Source organism: Bos grunniens, chromosome 3, assembly GCF_055505025.1.
Source record: "Bos grunniens cultivar Pamir isolate PY7600 chromosome 3, Bosgru_T2T1.0, whole genome shotgun sequence".
Lineage (NCBI taxonomy): Eukaryota > Metazoa > Chordata > Mammalia > Artiodactyla > Bovidae > Bos > Bos grunniens.
Window position 1 is genome coordinate 78447738 of NC_141167.1, and position 23048 is coordinate 78470785.

The window sequence follows — 23048 nt, forward strand, 5'->3', positions numbered from 1 at the left end:
TTATTTATATCACTGCAACCAGTCTTATTCAAGGCAGGCATGACTTGGTAGTTGCCAGTAGCATGTGGGATCTTCGTTCCCCAGCCAGGGACTGAATCTGCATAGTCCCCATTGCAAGGCAGGTTCTTAACCACTGGACCACCAGGGAAGTCCCCCCTCCTTCTATCTTAATTGACTAGTATATAGAATAGCAATATTGTAATAATTAGAGTTTTTTGGTTACATGTAACAGAAATTGGCTCTGATTTGCTCAGGTTCAAAATTTTAGATGCATTTTCTGGTAGTCAAAAGAGGGAAATAGAGGGCTCCTAATGGCCTTCACTGTTTGATTAAAACTCTCTATTCATTTTAATGGGAAATAGTCTTTCCCTCTCTCCTGTCTGGTTTGTTTGATCTTTCTGTCATTGAGCAAGTAATTATTGAGCAGCTGTGCCAGATAACTTTTCTAGGCTCTAAGGATATAGCATGGAGAAGGCAATGGCACCCCACTCCAATGCTCTTGCCTGGAAAATCCCATGGACGGAGGAGCCCGGTAGGCTGCAGTCCATGGGGTTGCTAAGAGTCAGACATGACTGAGCGACTTCACTTTACTCTTGCGACCCAACCACACCTTTGGCCAAGGCCCTCCCCTTGAACCCCTCGCCTTTGGCCTAGAACGCGCTCCTGCACCCCTCGAGCCCCGTCCCTTCCTCGGCCTAGGCTCTTCCCGGTGTCCAGTGTATTGTCTACCACGCAGCCCGAGTTTGCAATAATGCAGACACCGAGGGAAAAAAAAAAAAAAAGGATATAGCAATGAACTAGAGAGATAAAAATCCTTGTCGTCATAGAGCTTACTTTCTGTTGGGGGAGACAGATGAACAAATGAAAGGTTGGTGATAATGGCTATGCTGGTGTTTTTCTGGCTACTTCAGGTTGGAAGCTCAGGGGAGCTGTCTCTGAGGTGTTGACAGTTAAGCTGATAAAGAGGAAGAACATTCTAGGCAGAGGTAATAGCAGACACAAAGGCTTTAGGGTAGACATGAACTTGAGTATGACTGAGGAGCCAAGAGAAAGCCTGTGTGGTTGCCATAGAGGATGAAGAGGCTGATTCAGTGATAAGGTGTGAGGGCCCTGCCAGGGCTTGTATGTGAGGGGAATAGTTTGGATTTTATACTCCATGACATGGGGAGCTGTTAGAGAGTTGAAATGGTCTGATTTGCACTTAAAAGGACTTTAAAAAGTCATCTTTCAGAACTCTACTCAAAGCTCTCCTTGATACCAGTCATCTCTGTGTTTCATATTTCTCTTATGCTGCAATGCCATGATGATCTGTGTATTTACATGTCTGCCTTCCCTGTCTTTTTTCATATCCCTAAAATATAACTCTTCTTTAATTTCTTCCAGTGTCTTCTAGTTGTCTTGTGCTGCTTTGATTTAATTTATTCTTGTGTTTATTCTTTTTGATGCTATTATGAATGGAATTGTGTTCTTAATTTCTTTTTTGGATTGTTTATTGCTTGCATTTTTATATATTGGTCTTATATCCTATAATCTTGCTGAAATTATTCTGGTTGTTTTTTGGGGATTTTTAAAATTATTTTCTCTCTATATAAGATAATATCATCTGTAAAGAGAGATAGTTTTACTTTTTACTGCTTTTTTTTTTTTTTTGTCTTGCTTAATTACCCTGACTGGAACTTCCAGTGTAATGTCAAGTAGAAGTTGTAACAATGGACATCCTTTTCTTATTCCTGATCTTCGGGGGGAAAACATCTAGTTTTCTGCCATTAAGTATAATGTTAGTTGTGGGGTTTTCACAGATGCCCATGAATCAGGTTGAGGAACTTTTGTGTTCTTAGTTTCTTGAGTGTTTTTTCTTTTTTTTAATCATGAAGCAGTGTTGGATTCTAACAATGTGTTTTAATGAAGAGATGGATAGATTTTGTTGTGAGTTGTACTGTCTGTGTCAGTAAGTAAATTTTCTTGAAGTGAGCTTCTAAATCTGTAAAAGATGCTAATCAGGTTGAAGCCATAGACGTGCTTGTTGACAGTTTTTAGTTTGCCAATTGATATACATTTAATGGTTTCTAACTTCCCTGGTGACTCAGTGGTAAAGAATCTGCCTGTCAATGCAGGTTCAATCTCTGGGTCAGGAAGATCCCCTGGAGAAGGAAATGGCAACTCACTCCAGGATTCTTGCCTGGGAAATCCCATGGACAGAGGAGTCTGGCAGGGTCGTAAAGAGTTGGATACAACTTAGTGACTAAACAACATATGCGATAGATCTGTGGGATGGATTTAAATTACTTTTATTTAAGTTGAAGTTTCCTTCACTTGGTTCAGTTCTACTGTTTGTGAAATTAGTAAACTATTTAGGGAACATGGTTAGTTTACACGGTTAAGAAGTAACAGTGGTTACTTCTTAAGAATGTCTGTACATTTAAGAATGGTAAATCCTATTATGTTCTTGAAGGATACCTCTGTCATGTGGCATCTGTTTGAGCAGTTTGGGCTAACACACAGTAAAATTGCCACAGAATACTTTCTGCAAACACCTGACTGGTGGGCAAAGCTCTTGCTTCTCCTGCTTTCTCTAAGCAACAACTCTTTGTAAATACTGGAAAAGAACAACCAGTTCCTTGTTTGTATTCATTGTTGGTTTTCTATTCTTGAGTCAGTTCAAAAGAGCAGTAGCTTACAAGTTAGCATGAGATTCTAGACCTGAGATTTAGTTCACATGCTGTGTGGCTTCTGTCTTAGAAGTTTTCAGTTTGAAAAAGAATAAGGTGACTATATTCAAAACGGAGAAACAAAACGTTTTTGTTTTTGGTCCTTCAGGTGCATACTCTAGTTACTAAAATGAATACAGTGGGTTGTCTGGTCTACCTTCTGCTCTCCTAGGAAATCTTAGGCAGCCATGAGTTGTCATTGTCTTACTGCTCTCCCACCCAGGTTGGGTTCCATAACTGGCAAGTTTGGCCATTGTACTCTTGTATGTGCCCAGTTCCTGACTTTTCTTATTCATTTTTCTTCCAGTTATTTTGCTCTGTTTGCATTGAGAAAATCTTCTTCCTCTCATACTTGCCCTGCCTTCTTTGCCTCAGATTTGACATTAGTCCTAATCATATTGCCAAATATTGAGAAAAGCTAAAATGCATTTTGAAGTGGAATTAGATGTAATAAAGTACCAGTCAAACATTTAAAATAATTCAGGGTTCGCTTTAGACTCATTATAAACATATTTGTTGATCTCCTCATGTTTTTCTAACCTAACCTTTCCACAAGTACCAGCATTGAGGGAAAATAAAAAGCAAACAAACTTATTTAATTGAATTATTTTGTTTTAGTTTTTGAAATAATGTTTTCTACTATATTTTATTTTAGGTATCTGATTGTAGTAATAATATGGAATACAATATTGTTTTTGGACTAGGCTATAAGACTAATAACCATAAGACTTTATTTTTGGGAAACTATTTCCAGAAATCTAAATATTAGCTTTTACAAATAGGCTTTTGGAATAGAATTCATTTGCAAGTTAAAGACTTTCTATAATGGGCCATAGGTGTTAAGAAGATTTAAACACAGGTTCTTGATCTATTGCAGTGGATCTATTACCTGCATCTTCATCATAAATGAAGTTATAGGTCTTGCCTTCTAAGCTTGATCAAAAATTCAGTCTTTGCTTTAAAGACTCTTCTCACTTTAAAAAAACTTTTCTTTTTTAATTTGAAAGGTTTTATGAAATAAAACTCATACTCTACCCAGAATTAAGCAGTGAAAGTCATCATGAGAAGTTTCTAACATGAAACCATTTCATTTCAGAGTATGTATTATTCAGGTGATATTCTGGAGAGAGTCTATTTTTGTGCTTTATGCAGACACTGGTTTCTGATGATGACTGATGGTTGATATGCAAGGTTATGTTTATCTATGAATTGTAACCTAACAGCCTTGTACTCAGTTTGGGTGAGACCAAGGACTCAGCTTTTCTTAGGACCAAGTATTTTCTCCTTTTCCCCTTTAAAGGGTCCATATAGACTTCTGTGTGCTGAGAATATTGGCTTAGTGTTTCCTTAGTTTGCTTAAATAAGCAGCTGAGCTAGTTCATTGAGGTACAACGAGCTCAGCAATATCTGTCCTGGAACGCGAGCTCTCCTCAAGCAGGAGAAGCCCATGGCACTGAGACACTACTAGCAGGGAATATGTATTTGTCCTGGCTATGGTTGTCAGTTCTGGAAGGACAACTTTTCAAGCTGATCATGAAAGTTCTGTTTCCCATCCAATTAGATGGGAAGATACACATGGCTGATGTTGTCTGCAATTTTCCTAAATTACCCATCAAAGAGTTCCCAGTGGTTTCACTCTAATTATACCCATGAGAATGGTGGAGAGAGTATTTCTATTTTAAACTAATCCTCACATTAATAGAATAAAGTCTACTGGCTACTCACTGAATATCAAATCCCCAATTCAAATTCAAATGTGAAACAAGAACACATGAGAGTATTATAGAGCAGACATGACCTTAACCAAGAGGCACATTTATTTCTAGACCTTGTTCTTAAGAGGATAATGTGGAAGCAATGGAGATAAGAGACCTGACATGAGGCTCTGCCTTTCTTCTATAATGAGGGTTGCCTCCATTACTTGTTAAGCAGATGCATTGTCTAATATTCTGCAAGCCTTGTAACCTGTGGTTTATAATAGAATCAAAACCTGAAGAACAGGAAGAATGACTGACTTTCTTTTACGGCGTGTTCAAAGACTGTAAGAGACAACATACATTCCTTCTGTTCTCATTCAATTAAACCAGTAGAAGAAACTTAAAATAGACTGAATAATGCAAGTTGTTTTAACTATACAGTGCATTTCTGGTTTGTAATTAGTCTTACCTATCTAATGTGTAATTGTTTAACAAGGAATATTTTCGTTTCCGTAAGTAGTTAGAACAAAAGTAGAAATGGCTGTGCATTTGAAAAATGTTTGCCTTTTTCCTATTTTAAAATTTTATTTTAAAGTTGAGTGCAGATATTGTTTTCTTAGTCACTGGTTATAATGGGAGGAAATGATTAAGAAGAAAAATGTTGCTAAAAATAAAAAAAATTAAGCATTTTGTTTGTGCTTGTTTATGACAATCAAGACTTAATGCTTTCTTCAGGAAAAAGAAGTTTTTAAATGAAGTACCCTGACACTTAGGAAGTCTGAAAACCAAGTCTTGCAAGGCAAGGAAGAGACTTTAAAAGTTTTATGTTTCAGCTCTTTGCAGAGCTTCTCACCTCATCGTATGTTTTTATAGATGTTAATTTCATGGACTTCTGTGATTTTACATCTTGTAGATAACTGGTAATTGCTCTCTTCTCCGTAAAAAAAAAAAAAAAAAACCCAACCAAACCTGGTAATCTTACTGTTTTGTTCGTGAGAAGTTTGCATAAGGAAAAATGAGTACAACGGCTCTCTCCTGGTTACTTTGTTGGAGAGCGTTGTGGGCCAACAGTGATCTTCTGATAGTTTGACAGTGGATTGATAAAACAGGAGCTAGTGCATGTATTTTGTGGTTGTTGATACTAAGTCACCGGGAGACTCAGGATGCCCTTTGAACAAAATGAGAGGACTGAACTAAATGACGGTCTGCGTTACGGCTCTGGTGTATAGCGATCGTGAGGGATGTTTACAGCCTCGTGTTTTGATGTTTGTTTGCATACATGGGCTTTGGACTAAGGTGTCAGAAATAATAGCAGTTATGGGTCCATATTCAGATGGATACAGGTGATGGAAAAGAGAAGAAAAAAATAATTTTGAGATCAAAGTTTATCTTTTTCCTGTGGTCCCTTAATATAGATGAGTAATGTGGCAGGTACAATTCTGAACACTTTATATACATTGTTAATTCACTTAATCTTCCCCAAAAATAGCCTGCTGAGGCAATTACCGTGTTATTCCCACTTCATAGGTTAAGGAAATGGAAGCACAGAGAGTTGTAATATAGCTCGTAAATGAAGAGCCTGGCAGCTTGGCTGTGGACTTGGAGTGCCTAACCACTACACTGGGTCCCCTACTCCCTAGATAGGGGATCAGTATTCTGTGATCATGTCGTGCGTGTTCTCACATAAAATGCTCTCTTTCCCTCCACTGTTTGTTCCTGCAGCCGTCAAACATTTTTTGTGTGTGCTATGTGCCAGGCATAGTGCTGAGTCTCGTAGATATAGAAGAGACAAGAAATCCTGCTCTCAGATTTACAAGCCTAGCCAGGGAGACAGACTAAAATAACCACAGAAACCTCGTGATGACAAACGAGGGTGAGAATGTGAAGGAGAAGGGCAGGGAGCTTTGAGAACGAACAGCAGGGGCCTGAGCTCCTCGAGGTGCCAGAGAAAGCTGCCCTCCCACAGTGACTTGAGCTATGATGCCAAGGGGAGCAGGAGACCATCTAAATACTGTAGTGAGGCCAGGAAGGCTCAGGTAGAGTCTACTGTCTTTGAGGACCATTTCCCAGCCCCCTTTAGAACCCTTGTTCTCGATATCTCAGTACCAGAATGACCGTGCAGACTTCCTTGTGTCCCTGTATGTGTGCAGGTTCCTATGCAGATTGTAAGCATTAAGCAGATACATGTTGGTCTTCGGTGACTGTGTTCTGTTCCACCTACTGCTTTCTGCCTTTTATCTCATGTTGGGAGTGGCCGAGTGTAACTTCAGAACAGATAGGGGGAAGTGAGAGAATGAATGTCTCAGTCAGGTGGCATGCCTTGGCTCTCAAAATACTTTCTAAAAGCTTATACAGATCGTTTGATCTAAAGCCCTTATGTTTGAAATCAATCTCTTTCTTACTTTCTCTTTTAGCGCACCATTGAAGTCTTGTTTCTATGTACCTGGTTTGATGCTTTCATATAACTGGGATCAGAAAGTTAATTTCACTAGCTCCTCTGGGCATTACCACTAAAGTTATAGTGACATGTTTAAAAAATCTCATTCACTGAATATTAAATAAGCTGAATTAACCCCCTAGGGCCGATATAGTCTTTGTATTTTAACAGTTTAAAGTAGTTTATATTCACTAAACATATACGTATTTATTGAACATCTACAAAGGAGGCTTTGTAAGGCTTATAGAAGTGTGAAACACTTGGTTACTGCGCTTAAGGAGCTTCATACTTAGGCTAAAGGAAAATAATTGCAACAGAACTGTGAGGGGCCCATCAGGAAGTGGTCAGGAACGCCTATGGGGGCTATGCTGCCTGACTCCACTGCACCCTAGCTATGTGGCCTTGAGGCAACTGATTCTCTGCATTTTGCGTGTAAAATGTACGTTGTGCTTGTGAGGATTAATGATCCATATTATGTAAATTGCTTAGAATAGTGCTTGCCACATAATATAAACGGTATAACTTCTTGTTTTTATTATCATCATTGTCATGGTCATTATAAAGAATATGAGGAAGAGTTTCTGAGCTAAAAGAAAAGACATCATGGAGGTAGTATTTGAGTTAGGTCTAACTCAAACTACTGCACAATTGCACTCATCTCAGATGCTAGTAAAATAATGCTCAAAATTCTCCAAGCCAGGCTTCAGCAATACGTGAACTGTAAACTTCCTGATGTTCAAGCTGGTTTTAGAAAAGGCAGAGGAACCAGAGATCAAATTGCCAACATCTGCTGGATCATGGAAAAAGCAAGAGAGTTCCAGAAAAACATCTATTTCTGCTTTATTGACTATGCCAAAGCCTTTGACTGTGTGGATCACAAAAATCTGTGGAAAATTCTGAAAGAGATGGGAATACCAGACCACCTGACCTGCCTCTTGAGAAATCTGTATGCAGGTCAGGAAGCAACAGTTAGAACTGGACATGAAACAACAGACTGGTTCCAAATAGGAAAAGGAGTACATCAAGGCTGTATATCATCACCCTGCTTATTTAACTTATATGCAGAGTACATCATGAGAAACGCTGGACTGGAAGAAACACAAGCTGGAATCAAGATTGCTGGGAGAAATATCAGTAACCTCAGATATGCAGATGACACCACCCTTATGGCAGAAAGTGAAGAGGAACTCAAAAGCCTCTTGATGAAAGTGAAAGTGGAGAGTGAAAAAGTTGGCTTAAAGCTCAACATTCAGAAAACAAAGATCATGGCATCTGGTCCCATCACTTCATGGGAAATAGATGGGGAAACAGTGGAAACAATGTCAGACTTTACTTCTTTGGGCTCCAATATCACTGCAGATGGTGACTGCAGCCATGAAATTAAAAGACGCTTACTCCTTGGAAGGAAAGTTATGACCAACCAAGGAAAGTTAGATAGCATATTGAAAAGCAGAGACATGACTTTGCCAACAAAGGTCCGTCTAGTCAAGGCTATGGTTTTTCCAGTGGTCATGTATGGATGTGAGAGTTGGACTGTGAAGAAGGCTGAGCGCCAAAGAATTGATGCTTTTGAACTGTGGTGTTGGAGAAGACTCTTGAGAGTCCCTTGGACTGCAAGGAGATCCAAGCAGTCCATTCTGAAGGAGATCAGCCCTGGGATTTCTTTGGAGGGAATGATACTGAAGCTGAAACTCCAGTACTTTGGGCACCTCATGCGAAGAGTTGACTCATTGGAAAAGACTCTGATGCTGGGAGGGATTGGGGGCAGGAGGAGAAGGGGATGACAGAGTATGAGATGGCTGGATGGCATCACTGACTCGATGGACATGAGTCTGGGTGAACTCTGGGGGTTGGTGATGGACCTCCCAGATGGGAGGCCTGGCCGGACATGACCGAGCGACTGAACTGAACTGAACGAAACAAGAAGGATTTTAACAGGCAGAGAAGGTGTGGAGAGGATTCCAGAACAAACCTCAGATACAAGAAAGTGTCAAGTATGATTCCAGAATGGTGAGGAGTCCAAGCTAGTGAATGGGGTTCATCCAAGGAACAGTGACAAATTCACCTGGAAAGGTGGATTAGGACCTTATCTTGGGGAAGGATTGACAGTCTGGCTGGACTTTTGAGCAGAACTGAGTCTCTCAGGCTCTGCTTTAGAATTACTAGAGTAGGCAGGAAGTGGAGGCAGAGAGAAATGGTGTGAGTTATAGCATATGGAGAGAAGGGTTTGAAATAAGTTGATAATGATGAAAAAAAGGTCATGTGCATATCTGCTGGAAAATAATGAAACTTAAAATTCAGGGCCCCTCCTGTGCTCAGAACCCTAGTGGTGGTTATGTATTAATAAAATTTCAAAAGATATTTGTATCCTCTGTTTCTTTCCCCAAATAATATGTTTCAATCCCCTAAAACTGCTTCCACCCCATAATTGAAAGAGACTGGAGAAAGAATCAGTCTATGTATTGATTTGATGAGGGTGGGTAGAGTGAGACAGAGAGGCCAGCGTTAAAAATGACTTTTGAGATTTTATCTGAGTGATGGGGGAACCTGATGGGAAAGAGGGATGATGAGGAAGCCATTTAGAGAGCACTGGTCTCAAACCAAGTGAATGTTCCAGACTGGTTAGCTACCAGGCAAAGAAACATTTTCTTTCTTTTTTTTTTTAAATCTCTGCACACCCCTATCCTCAATTGCTGTTGAACAAGTGTGATAATTTTAAGTTATATGAGGCTGGAGAAAGGGGTCTAAAGATGACTGCTAATTAATAGGCTAGAACCCAAAGCACATATCATAGGGACTTCTTTGTAATGTCCACATTAAGTATGCTGTATAGGCTAAGCCTAATTTTCTGAAACCTTTAAAGAGAGTCCCTCCTTTTTGGTATGGTTCTTCTATATTCAGCAAATCTTAGTGCTTCTAGACTATTTTCAAGTTGAAACATCTGTTTTCTGGAAACTTCTATCTTGAAGAAGTTTAATGGACTCAGACATGGTTGGTAATGCTGATTTCACGGCTGTTTTAGTGTTCCTGTGGCAGTACCTGACTGGGAAAGGCTGTTCTCAGCATTTTATTTCCTTTTTCATAAACAAGTAAAATATTAAATAACAGGAAATCAAAAGCCAAGATTGAAGAATACTGTCTCAGATGGCCAAATTGAATCTTCAGGATTATTTTCACTTTCCAGATCACAAAATATAAATGTAATTGACAGAGACACTCAGGTTTCAAAAATGAAACATTTTTGAATTATGGGTGTGTGTGTGGGGGGGAGGTGTTGGCTTTGCCATCAGCCTTTTTTTGGGAAATAATAATACCTAAAAACAAAGCTAAAAACATAGTAAGATCTGAAGCAAATATCTCCGGGGAGGCCCATTAGCAAATTCATGACTCAAGAGTCTGGTTTAGACTTCTGTATTAAAGCATGTGTTGTTTAAAGAATCATCTCTTGTATATCAGATAGATTAAATTATCTGAGTAAGAAAAATTGTTGTAAATTCCAAACTGCTTCTGAAATTCACATGTACCATTTTTTGACCGGCTTTAAGGATTTAATGACCATAGGATATAGTTTAAATAAATGATTTAGATGTATTTGCAGATTAGTTCAAAGAGGATTTTGTTTAACTTACCAGGTTGGTCTACTGTTCTATGAAATTAGTTCAAACTTCTTGTTCGTTACAATGGTCCTCAGTGTGTCGTGAACACAAACATTTTATTTAACTTTTTTCTTCAGTTTTATTGAGATATAACTGACATACAGCACTGTTTAAGTGTATAACATAATGATTCACTCACATACATCATGAAATGATTATCCCTGTAAGTTTAGTGAACATCATAGTCTCATATAGATACAAAATTAAAAGAGATAGAAAAAAATTTTATGATGAAAATTCTTAGGATATACTCTCTTAACTTTCATATATAACATGCAATAGTGCTAATTATATTTATCATGGTATACATTACATCCCTAATACTTATTTATCTCATAACTGAAAGTTGGTACCTTTTGACTCATTCACTTGCCCTTCCTGTCAGCCCCCACATCGGGTAACCATAAATGTGATCTTTTTTTTTGTATGAGACATTTATTTTTGAAGTATAATGACCTACAATACTGTGCTAGTTCCTGTTATACAGCATAGTGATTTGGTATTTCTGTACATTTCAAAATGATCACCGTGGTAAGTCTAGTTGTGATATGTTACCATTCAGAGATGTTGTTGTTGTTCAGTTGTCCAGTCATGTCTGACTCTTTGTGACTGCATGTACTGCAGCACGCCAGGCCTCCCTGTCCCTCACTATCTCCCAGAGCTTAGCCAAGTTCATGTCCATGGCATTGGTGATAACATCCAGCCACCTTGTCCTCCGACACCCTCTTCTCTTTCTGCCTTCAGTCTTTCCCAGCATCAGGATTTCTTCCAATGAGTCAGCTGTTCACGTCAGGAAGCCAGAATATTGGAGCTTCAGCTTCAGCATCAGTCTTTCCAATGAGTATTCAGGGTTGATTTCCTTTAAGATTGACTGGTTTGATCTCCTTGCTGTCCAAGGGGCTTTCAAGTGTTTTCTCCAGCACCACACTTCAAAGGCATCAATTTTTCAGGGCTCTGCCATTCAAAGATACTATATACTATATTCCCCACATTGTACATTTCATATGCATGGCTTATTTATTTTGCAACTGGAAGCTTGTGCCTCTTCATCTCCCTTAACTATTTCTTTTTCTTCCCTCCTCACTCCCTGCATCTCTAGCAACCATCTGTTTGTTCTCTGTCTATAAATCTGTTTTGTTATGTTGTTCCTTTTTGTTTTTTTTAGATATTTGTATAAGTAAAATCATACAGTATTTGTCTTTCTGTGACTATTTCACTTAGTATAATATTCTCTAGGTTCATCCGTGTTATTGCAAATGGCAAGATTTCATTCTGGCTGAGTAATATTCCATTGTGTGTGTGTGTGTGTGTGTTTGTGTGTGAGTGAGACCACATCTTCTTTATCCATTTGTCTGTTGATGTGCACTTGAATTGCTTCTGTATCTTGGCTATTGTGAATAATGCTTTAATGAATATAGGAGTATATAGTCTTTTCAAATTAATGTTTGTGTTTTCTTTGATTAAATACTCAGGGATGAAATTTCTGGATCATATGGTAGTTTTATTTTTAATCTTTTGAGGACTCTCTGTACTGTTTTTCATAACAACTGTACCAATTTATATTCCCACCAACAGTGCAGGGGGATTTAGTTTTCTCCACGTTGTTATTTGTTGTTTTTTTGATAATAGCCATTTTGACAGGTGTGAGGTGATAATCTCATTGGGGTTTTGATTTGTTTTCCCTGATGACTAGTGATGTTGGGCATCTTTTCATGTGGCTCTTGGCCATCTGAATGGCTTCTTTGGAAAAGTATCTATTTAGATCCTCTGTCCATTTTTTAATTGGGTTGTTTATTTTTTGGGTGTTGAGTTGTATGAGTTTTTGTATATTTTGTATATTAACCCCTTATCACATATATCACTTACAAATATCTTCTCCCATTCAGCAGGTGGTCTTTTTGTTTTTCTGATAGTTTCTTTCACTGTCAAAAGCTTCTTAGTTTAATGTAGTCCCATTTATTTTTGCTATTATTTCTCTTGCCTGAGGAGACATAGCCAAAAAGATATTTTTAAGACCAGTGTCAAAGAGATTACTGCCTACATTTTCTTCTAGAAGTTTTGTGGTTTCAAGTCTTATATTTAAGTCTTTAATCCATTTTGAATTTATTTTTGTGCATAATGTGAGAGTTTTCCATTTGGATTCTTTTGCGTTATAACTGTCCAGTTTTTCCAACATCATTTATTGAAGAGGCTGTCTTTCCTACACTGTGTATTCTTGCCTGCTTTGTTGTAGATTAGTTGCCTAAAGGCACTTCTCACAGAATTAGAATAAATAATTCTAAAAAATGTGCAGAGACACAAAGACTTCAAATAGCCAAAACAATCTTGAAAAAGAAGAGCTAAAGGTATCACTTGCTCTTACTTCAGACTGTACTACAGAACTATAGTCATCAAAGCAGTGTGGTACTGGCACAAAAACAGACAGACACACAGATCAGTAGAACAGAATAGAGACCTCAGAAATGAACTCATACTTGTATGTGCAATTAATTTTCACAAACATTTTTTAAATTTTAAGAGTTATACATTATAAAATTCATTTATGTGTAGACTCTGGCAAGTGATACTAGTTTTCCATTTATAGAAATGGTATAAACTACTTTAGAATGAATTAAATTAAAAGATTGTGTCTATTTATAAAGAGAAGAACATAAATAGAAATGATAATACATGGTGCTACGTGTGGTGGCAGAAGTTGAGAAAGTTGATGCATGATTAACTGAAGTTTGTGAAACATTGGCTTATTGGAAAATAATATATATTATACTTGCTTACAGTACTGTAATTTTAATTAATTGTTAAATTAAAATCTCACAGCTTATTGGTCATACATATATGTTAGAATGTTAGCTCTTTAAGAATTTTTTATTAAAAGTTAAAAGAGTTATTTGGATCTTGATATGTGGCATCAGTGTTTTGTGTGTGTGTGTTCTTAGTTGCTCAGTTGTGTCCGACTCTTTGTGACCCCATGGACTGTAGCCCTCCAGGCTCCTCTGTCCATGGGGATTCTCCAGGCAAGAATACCAAAGTGGGTTGCCCTCCTCTAGGGGATCTTCCCAACCCAGGGATCGAACCCAGTTTTCCCACATTGCATCAGTGTTAATGAGCAGAAAAAAATTAGTCTAATTGGTTGACTCCTAAATGTGGGCTCAGCTGGTAAAGAATCTGCCTGCAGTGTGGGAGACCTGGGTTCGATCCCTGGGTTGGGAAGATCCCCTGGAGAAGGGAAAGGCTACCCACTCCTGTATTCTGGGCTGGAGAATTCTATGGATTGTGTAGTCCATGGGATCGCAAAGAGTCAGACACGACTGAGCAACTTTCACTTCAATAGGTTGGTTAGGAGTAAGAACATATATGTTAAATGTTATTCTATTGAGAAGAGTTATAGGACTTCCTGGCAAAGAGTGGGAAAATTTTATAAAAGCCATGCATGTACTCACTAATTTCAGGGTAAATTGTTACAGGGCTTCCCTTGGCTCAATGATAAAGAATACTCCTGCCAACGCAAGAGATGTAGGTTTGATCTCTGGGTAGGGAAGATCCCCTCAAGAAGGAAATGGTGACCCACTCCAGTATTCTTGCCTGGGAAATCCCATCAACAGAGGAGGCTGGCAGGCTACAGTCCATAGGATCACAAAAGAGTTAAACACTACTTAGCGACTAAACAACAACAATAAAACCAAGCACTGTACAAAGGGCTTTTGTTAAATTTTATCAGTCAAAGGTTGGGGAAGATTCTTCCAGTTTGGATTCATGTATGCTAATATCTATGGCACCCCACTCCAGTACTCTTGCCTGGAAGATCCCATGGATGGAGGAGCCTGGTAGGCTGTAGTCCATGGGGTCGCTAAGAGTCGGACACGACTGAGCGACTTCCCTTTCACTTTTCACTTTCATTGATTGGAGAAGGAAATGGCAACCCACTCCAGTGTTCTTGCCTGGAGAATCCCAGGGATGGGGGAGCCTGGTGGGCTTCCGTCTCTGGGGTCGCACAGAGTCGGACACGACTGAAGCGACTTAGCAGCAGCAGCAGCAGTGAGCAGAGCATTATTTTTTTTTCCTGAGAAACAGAAAAAGAAAATCAGGATATTTAGAAGATACTTTGGAGTTAATTTTATTCAGCAATTACTTTTAGAAATATTAGAGTATCTGGGAACAATTTTTTGAATATTAGTTAAATATAGACTTTATTTTTGGGAAGATACACATTTAATACTTTGTAAATGATTTAGTTATTCCACATTAAAAAAATAAATGAATATACATTAGTACATAATACAAGAAATGTGAAGATAGTAGAAAATATAAAGTCCTCCCTCCTCCCACTAATCTTTCTTCAGCCCTATTCCTACACACAACTCCTATTAACAGTTTGAAGTCACATAATTTTAAAAGCCAGTGTAATGGCTTTTGTAAATTGAAAGAGTAGGGATCTTTGTTTCTGTCACAGATTCTGCTTGCATTGCCCGTATCTGTATTTTTAAGCAGATGTGATGTGTGGAATTACTGTGGCCTTTGGATTCAAATCAGAATTGGAATTCTAACTGCATCACAGAGCAGCCATGAGAGTTTGGGAAGTTCCTTACCTTTCTGAGCTTTAGGTTCCTCAACAGCAAAGGCTTAATAAATTTGTTTTATTTCTGAACTCTAGTCTTTCTCTTTTTAATCAGTGGCATATCAAAGAAGACCTGGCATAAGAATCCAAGACATTTTTTCTCCTGGAAAGATGGAATTTGTCATTTTAATGACCCCAGCATGCATGTATTCAGTGATGCACTGCTTTATTAGAATATTTCACCAGTCTCCCAAGTACCTATCATCAGGTTATAAAAGGACATTGCATTTACCTGCCCCTAGAATATTCCTGGAATTTAGATGGCCTCTGTTGAGTTTCACTTTGCACTTATTAATGATTAAGCACTGGGATAAAAATAAAAACAAAGACTCTCATCTTACAGTGTGAGAATATGGGTCATGTGTGCTAAGTCATGCAGGTAAGATGAGTAGCAAAACTCTGTGGGGTAACCGGTCTAGAGAAGTCTTTCATGTGGGCTGTTAACTCCCTCCTGTAGAATGATTGCCTCAAAATTAAATGGAGTTAATGTAATTGCTCCTGAGAATGGAAATGTATTTTGCTTTTCAAAGATGGTTGTATAAGCTTTAATTATCTAATCCAAACACAGGAGCTTTCTACAAACAGTTTTCTCTTTTAGCAGGCATAGTCAACTTGCAAATACTGCTGCATCTTTAGGCTTGAAAAATCATTGCATTATAACCAAACCTGTAGAGTATTATATAATCTACCCATTAGGGAACAACAAACTCCTGTTTTAATGTTGGTTACTGAAAATGGTTTTTAAAGCTAGGGTTGGTTTAAGTGAATTTTTGTAATCATTTTAGCTGCAACTCGAGATGTGGTTCTCCACTGGTGGAGTCTGCATCTCCTGTCTGGATCATTCTTTTACCATGGTTTCATTTCCTCTGCTGTTTTTGTTTCATATTCAGTTCACTTTGTTTGGTAGGTGCTTTATCAGACCTTGTTTACTTGTCATAGGAATATGGAACTTTCTTAATAAAAGTTAGAAGTATTTTTTTAATATATTGATTTTAGCTTTCTTTTTTTAGAGAATTGAGTTGTTTTCTAGTCTTGAACTTACTAATAATTAAATACGTGTAATATATTGCTACCAGAATAGCTTAAAGCTGAAAGAAACTTTGTAAGCAGAGAATAAACCCTACTTTTTAAGAACTGGGACTCTTGTCATTTTTGTTGTTGAAACGCATAGGGTTTTTTGTTTTGTTTTTGTTTCTTGGCTGTTCTATGTGGTATTCAGGATCTTAGTTTCCCAACCAGGGATCCAACCTGTTCCCCCTGCACTGGGAGCATGGAGTCTTAATCACTGGACTGCCAGGGAAGTTCCATGCATAGGGTTTTGATGTTGGGACATATTAAGGAAATAATGCCATTAATTCTAGGTAGAGAGGATTTTAGGGATCAAATTTGATTCAAACTGTAGAGGAAAAGGATCAGTGCTCTTGTCTGAGAATTAAAATATTAAACTGCACTTAGAATAAAATCAAACTCTCATCATGGCTTGCAAGGCTCTTCACTGACTCTCCCTTCTTCCCCCTTCCCTAGCCTCTGATCTCTGTCCGGCTCACCAAGCGCTGTCCCCACTCAAGGACCTAGCCCCTTCTGTCCCCCCTTTCCCTTAGCTATTCCATGGGTTTCCTCCTACATCTCTCCCAGAGACCCCTTCCTGACCACTTCGAGGTATTAAGTAGGTCTTCTCTTGTCCAGGACTCTGCGTATTTCCTTTTTAGCACTTATTTCAGACTGTATTTATTTTTTAATAAATAATTTATTAATTATTGTTTTTGCCTCTCAAGAACATAAATTCTATTAAGAAAGGTGGCAATTCCTCATACAGTGCCTGGCATCTATTGTATATAGTCAATAAATTGATTAAGTGGAAATAGTTTACTGGTTTTAAGAACTCTTTTTTATTTGTGTCTTTATTTAAGATAGTTTGTCCTGCTGGTCTGGAGGGATTTAAACATCCTCGACATCAAGAGCCTAGCCAGTATGTTTTCCAGTGCTCTTACCAGCATGCATTTCCTCTCATTTCATTGTGATTTTATTGATTGTTTAGAGAGCAACATAGGCATTCCTCAGAGCAGGCAGAGAACTCAGTAGATCTCCCATGGGTCCTGTACCCTGAGATGTCTTTCAGAATTCACCAGGAACTAAATTACTTCACAGCAGATCTTCTGTGAAGGACAGAGAACTCTATATTGGTCTTTGGTGAACACACAGTTCAATCATGGAGGTACAATTATTCTGTTCCCTAGAGAAAACCCTGCCATTATTTCTGTTCAACGTGCCTTTAAACAGCCCTGGATGGCCCCTTTATGGGTTTGCCCTGTGTCTTTTGGAGAAGGAAATGGCAACCCACTCCAGTACTTTTGCCTGGAAAATTCCATGGACAGAGGAGCCTGATAGGCTACAGTCCACAGGGTTGCAAAGAGTCAGACACTGAGCAACTTCTTTCCTGTGTCTTTAAGCTCTTACTCATCCTTAAGCCAAAGGCTGCTGTTCAGCTTTAAGCTGAAAAGGAAAGTTTGGCAGCCTGCTTGCTGTCTAAATATCAACATTATCACCATGCCAGTTGTCATATTCAGAGTGAAAGAACGGAAATGCAAATTTGGTGAGTAAGTAAAATTAGTTTTGTGTCATACTTTGGTTGTATTCTAAATGTTGCTATTTATTTGTCTTAGGTAATCTATTTAAAGAAGACACCAGAAGAAGCCTACAGAGCACTCCTCTCTGGCTCAAACCCCCCCTATCTTCCATTCAGGTATAACTGCTTGTGAGACTTGAGCTGTGGCACTTTGCTGGGCAGCTCTCTCTTTTAGAGTTGGATTATTGTGTTTTTTAACTGTATTAAGACTATGACTGTGATGTTATGTGGAATGAAATGAGACTAGTGTTTATTATTTCATTTTTTTAGAGATCCCCTCCCCCATCTAGTAAGAATAAAATAGCTTTCTCTTTTTAGGAATTATTTTTTTCCTTGAATTTTTTCCTGTATCTTGATGATTTAAGCATGAAGAGTACCTGGTTTATGACCTAATTAACCATGTCAAGATTTGTTAAATTTCAATAATCGGGTAAAGAATCCATCTGCAATGTGAGAGACCTGGGTTTGATCTCTGGGTTGGGAAGAACCCCTGGAGAAGGGAAAGGCTACCCACTCCAGTATTCTGGCCTGAAAAATTCCATGAACTGTATAGTCCATTGAATCGCAAAGAGTCGGACACGACTGAGTGACTTTCACTTGCATATTACTGATTCATCCATTCTTTCTTTCATTTTGTGAGCGTTGATTGAGCTCTGACCAAATGTCAGGGACTGGAAATATAGAATAAGACCCTGAAAGTACCTTCCCAGATGCACATCTTTAGTGGGGACCCTAAATCACTTGTTCAGCAGACACATCTAGCTTCCGTCCAGAGAAAGGCTGTCTCTCATTACAGTGTTGGAAAACGATATTTTGTAAGTATCACTTGAAGATGTTTTAAAATTTCAGGTAAACTTGAGCTTATTTGTAGAGTAGAAGGGAACATATATCAGAACTTCCACAACAGACATCTCTGATAGAATTGAGAATGATTCTAATATTTTTGCCTTTTTATTAGTATACAAATCTACAAGCATATGGATTGCTTACTATTGTTACTAATATCAAAATTACCAACAATAAAGAAAGAAAAGAACAGGAAAAATTGAGGAGACCTCTTTGTGTTCATTACTCTCCTGAAACTCACAAAAGCAGGTCCCAGTGCCTCACACTTAAAGATGCTTTTTGTAAATATTTATTCTAATGAATAAATTAAGACTGAATCCTCTGAGATTCAGAGGATTCCCACCTCTGTTTCTTGACCACAGAAAAGAGTATTATTAGACACAGGGTGGGTGTCAAGGAGAGGAGGAGTAGGGGGTGACAGCGCCTAGTATGCTTTAGCTTCTCAGTGAAAGCAAGGGGTGAAGTACTGGAATTGGGACAGTGAGAGGAAAATATCCTCAAGCAGCCCAGAGGATAAGCTAATTAGACATTGAAGGGCAGATAGAAGAGGGCAGATTATGAGAAATGCATGTTAGTTGCTCAGTTGTGTCCAGCACTTTACGATCCCATGGACTGTAGCCTGCTAGGCCTTCCTGTCCATGGGATTCTCCAAGCAAGAGTCCTGGAGTGGATAGCCATTCCCTTTTCCAGGGGATGTTCCCAACCCAGGGATCAAAGCCAGGTCTCCTGCATTGCAGGCAGATGCTTTACCACTGGGCTTCCCTGGTGGCTCAGTTGGTAAAGCATCTGCCTAAAATGCAGGAGACCCAGATTTGATCCCTGGGTCAGGAAAAGATCCTCTGGAGAAGGAAATGGCAACCCACTCCAGGACTCTTGCCTGGAGAATTCCATGGACAGAGGAGCCTGGTGGGCTATAGTCCACAGGATTGCGAAGAGTAGGACCCTGTGATTGTGCAACTTTCACTTTCACTTTTCTTTACCGCTAGCGCCACCTGGGAGGCCCAGGATTATGAGAGGAGAGTTTTAATGGTGATGAGAAAGCAGTTATTTCCTTCCACTTCTAATGCCTTCTAGAATTTGAAAGTTCTTTGCACAATATAATTCTGTTTTTTAGAAAAGCATAATTGTTTTAGTCAGTTTGGGCTGTACCATAGCCTGGGTGAGTTGTAAATAACTGAAGTTTGTTTCTCATGGTTCTACAGTCTGATCAGGGACCAGCATGGTCAAGTTCTGGTGAGAGCCCTCTTCAGGGATGCACCTGCTCACCTCTTGCTGTGTCCTCACATAGTGGGGAGAGGGCAGAAAAACTCTCTGGGGTTCTTTTTTAAAAGAGCATTCATCTCAATCATGAGGGCTCCACCCTCATAACCTAATTACTTCCCAAGGTCCCACTTCCTAATACAATCCCATTGGGGGTTAGGTTTTCAACATATGACTTTTGGGGGACACAAACATTCAGTTCATTGTGGTAATGATAATATTAATTACTTCCTAAATTCTAAGCAAAGTGGTTAAGAGTGTATGATTTGAAGGCAGAGACTCTGCCTGGGTTTGAAGATTTGTTCTGCTCTTTTCTGTATATAGTAAGTACATGTAATTTGGGCAAATTACTTATCCTTTCTGAGTTTCAGCTTCCTTTTCTGTACAATGGCTTCAAGGCTATCTTAGAGATGAAATGAGGTAATGCTGTATCACTGTCCTGCTGCAGTACCTGGTTTGTGTTTTTCTCGTTCTTGTTAGTACTATTACTATTTATTAATAAGACATAAGGATTATCCATAGGATATAAAATGAATAGGAAGTGTTTCTAATGATCATACATTCTAGTAGGGGCAGGTGGCTCTATAGGCACATAATTAATTATTTAAAAACTGGGTTGTATAAAAATAGAAGAAAAGATTCTGACAGAAATGTGAGAAAGTATCAGACTCATTTAAACTGGACTTTTAAAGGGTTTGGAGGTAGAGAGTGGAGGAGGGAAAGTTCGCCATGAGTGTGCCCTGCTGGACAGTCCTAGAAGGCATTGTGTCTGAGACAACTTCCAACATTGGTAGGAACCATAGCATCCATGGTGAGAAAGGGGCCAATAACTGTGAAGGGATCATAGATGTACTTTTCCTGGAGACAGTGATGATTCTTTAAAATTTTTTTTTAAATCAGAAAAATGTTTACAGTTTTTGTTGTTATTTTGAAAACAGCACATGCACCTCGGAATTGTAATGCTGTAACATTGGTAAAATTGTAATTCCAGTCAGTAGGCCCAGTGGGCAATGTATCTATTCAGGTATTTTAAGTGGAAAATATATATTAATTTTTATGCTTTTAATGTTATCCACTCAAAATTCATGGGAGATGTATTTGTTTCACAAGCCAGATGAGCCTTGTTATCCTTAATTGTCAATTTAGATGAAGATATTGAGGAGGAGAAGGAAAGAATGAATATTTCCTTTAAGCATAACTTTATTTTAGCTTATATGTGACAGGTAATTAGTTTCCTGAGAACTAGAATTTTTCAATAATTGATAAGATTGGAATGGAAGAAAAGATAGTAAGAAAATTATTACTACTACATAGACTTAAATCATAATTTTTATAGTTGTAGCCTATTTTTCCAAATTGTTATTTAAATATTTGAAAATATTTCTGTGGTTAAATACATTAATGTGGTTTAAATATTTTTAAAATATATAACAAGGTATTATTGAAAAATCTCTCTCCCACCCTTGATTCTTATCTATCTGGTCCTTTCTGGTATCTTCTGGTATTGGTTTATTCTATATCCTTCTAGAGTTTCTTTATGTGTATATAAGCAAATAAAGATATTATGTAGCCTTTTAAGTCTAAAAAAAGTCTTATATTTCCCATTTTATCACAAAATGTGACATATTATATGTACTATTCTGCATTTTGATTTTTTTCCCCCTTAACTCATCTTGGATATCTTTTTACACAAATACATAGAGACCGTCCCTCCTCATTTTGTCATGCTGCTGCTGCTGCTAAGTCACTTCAGTCATGTCCGACTCTGTGTGACACCATAGACTGCTATATAATGTACAAAGTGCATTTAACCAGTCTCTCTCAGGTAGACATTTAGATCATTTCCTGTCTTTTAAACTGTAGCCTTTTAATTCAGATGATCTCAAATGTCTTTTAGAAGAAACTGAGATAATACTCTGGAGAATATTATAGTATTGCTGTTAGACCTAAAAAGTTTGAGTAATGTGTAATGAGTAATGAGTAATGTGTAATGAGTAATTCTGAAAAAAGAATGCTTAACACAGACATTTTTTCTTAGTTTAGGCACCTATTTCCAACTAAAAGTTTGATCTTGAACATGTTGTATGTTGAGTTGTATTTATATTAAGTTGCATTTCTAAATCCGTACTCTTTGTAAATCATACATTTGAAGCAGAAAATACTACACAATGTGCATTTATAATTCAGTGAAAAATTTAGTTGAAAGAATACTACTAGTTTTCTGGAATTTTATTACAGAAACAGTTTTTTCTCCTAATGCTGACATAAGATGGGAAGTGATTTTAGTCTACAGCCCAGATCAACTTAAGGCTGATGCAGTACTATTAAGAATCATTTTTATACTAGTTCTGGTCAGCCATCATCACCTTGGCCTTCCTTTGATCTAGGGTTTCATTCCATTTATTGTTAAATTACACTTCTGTGTTCATTCTCTAGATTTTTTTTTAAAATCCTTCTTTCTTTATTAATACTTTTGCATTAATCTGCATTGATGCTGCATTAATTTGCATAATTCTACATTAATCTTTCTGCATTAACACTTCTATTTAAAAAACAGGAATTTGCAAAAGGAACTTCTATTTAAATGTGATTGTTAAAAAAAAATAAAAATAAATAAATGTGATTGTTTTATCGTGTAAGAATTAAGAAAAATGAAGAGAGTTTTGAAGGCCTGTTGAAGTGTGAATGGTGTCTTTGTATGCCCTCTTTACTGAAACGCCTGTGTTGCTGTTTGTTCTATACATAGTTTTAGTGTCTTTCTAATAAAAGTGTTTTAAGGTTTAAATTTAAATAATGCTGTTCTTCAACATTTTATTGATTTAACAAAAATTTACTGGAGCAGTCTCTTCTGTAGTGACTTGGCTCATTTTTCTAGAGAAGCTTGGCAGGTCCTGTGCCTATAATTTACTATTACATTTTGTTCATGGCCTATTACGTTTGCTACATAAACCATGAAAACAAATGTCTTATATTGTGATTATTTGTTTGCAGAGCTGACTCTCCATCAAATACAGCACAGTCTTCTCTCAAGGACTGGGATTGGACTCTTCTTATTTGTGTGCCAGGGAATAATATATACACTAATTAATTTATTGCTTTTTCTGTGCATGTCACTGTGATAGTCTATGGGTTTAAAGGTTATTAGGACAACCAGGTGGAGAAGGCAGTGGCAACCCACTCCAGTACTCTTGCCTGGAAAATCC

At 38.0% G+C, this 23048-nt stretch overlaps 1 protein-coding gene across 19 annotated transcripts in view; it reads left to right on the top strand.

The window, feature by feature from the left end:
- The window catches only part of CDC14A (cell division cycle 14A), a 210689-nt gene that overhangs the window by 71609 nt on the left and 116032 nt on the right, over nucleotides 1-23048 (top strand). For all 19 annotated transcript variants that reach the window (XM_086391454.1, XM_086391462.1, XM_086391465.1 and 16 more), the window contains one exon: nucleotides 17777-17856. In XM_086391454.1, coding sequence (XP_086247580.1) covers nucleotides 17777-17856 — 80 coding nt within the window. The remainder of the gene's footprint in view (nucleotides 1-17776; nucleotides 17857-23048) is intronic.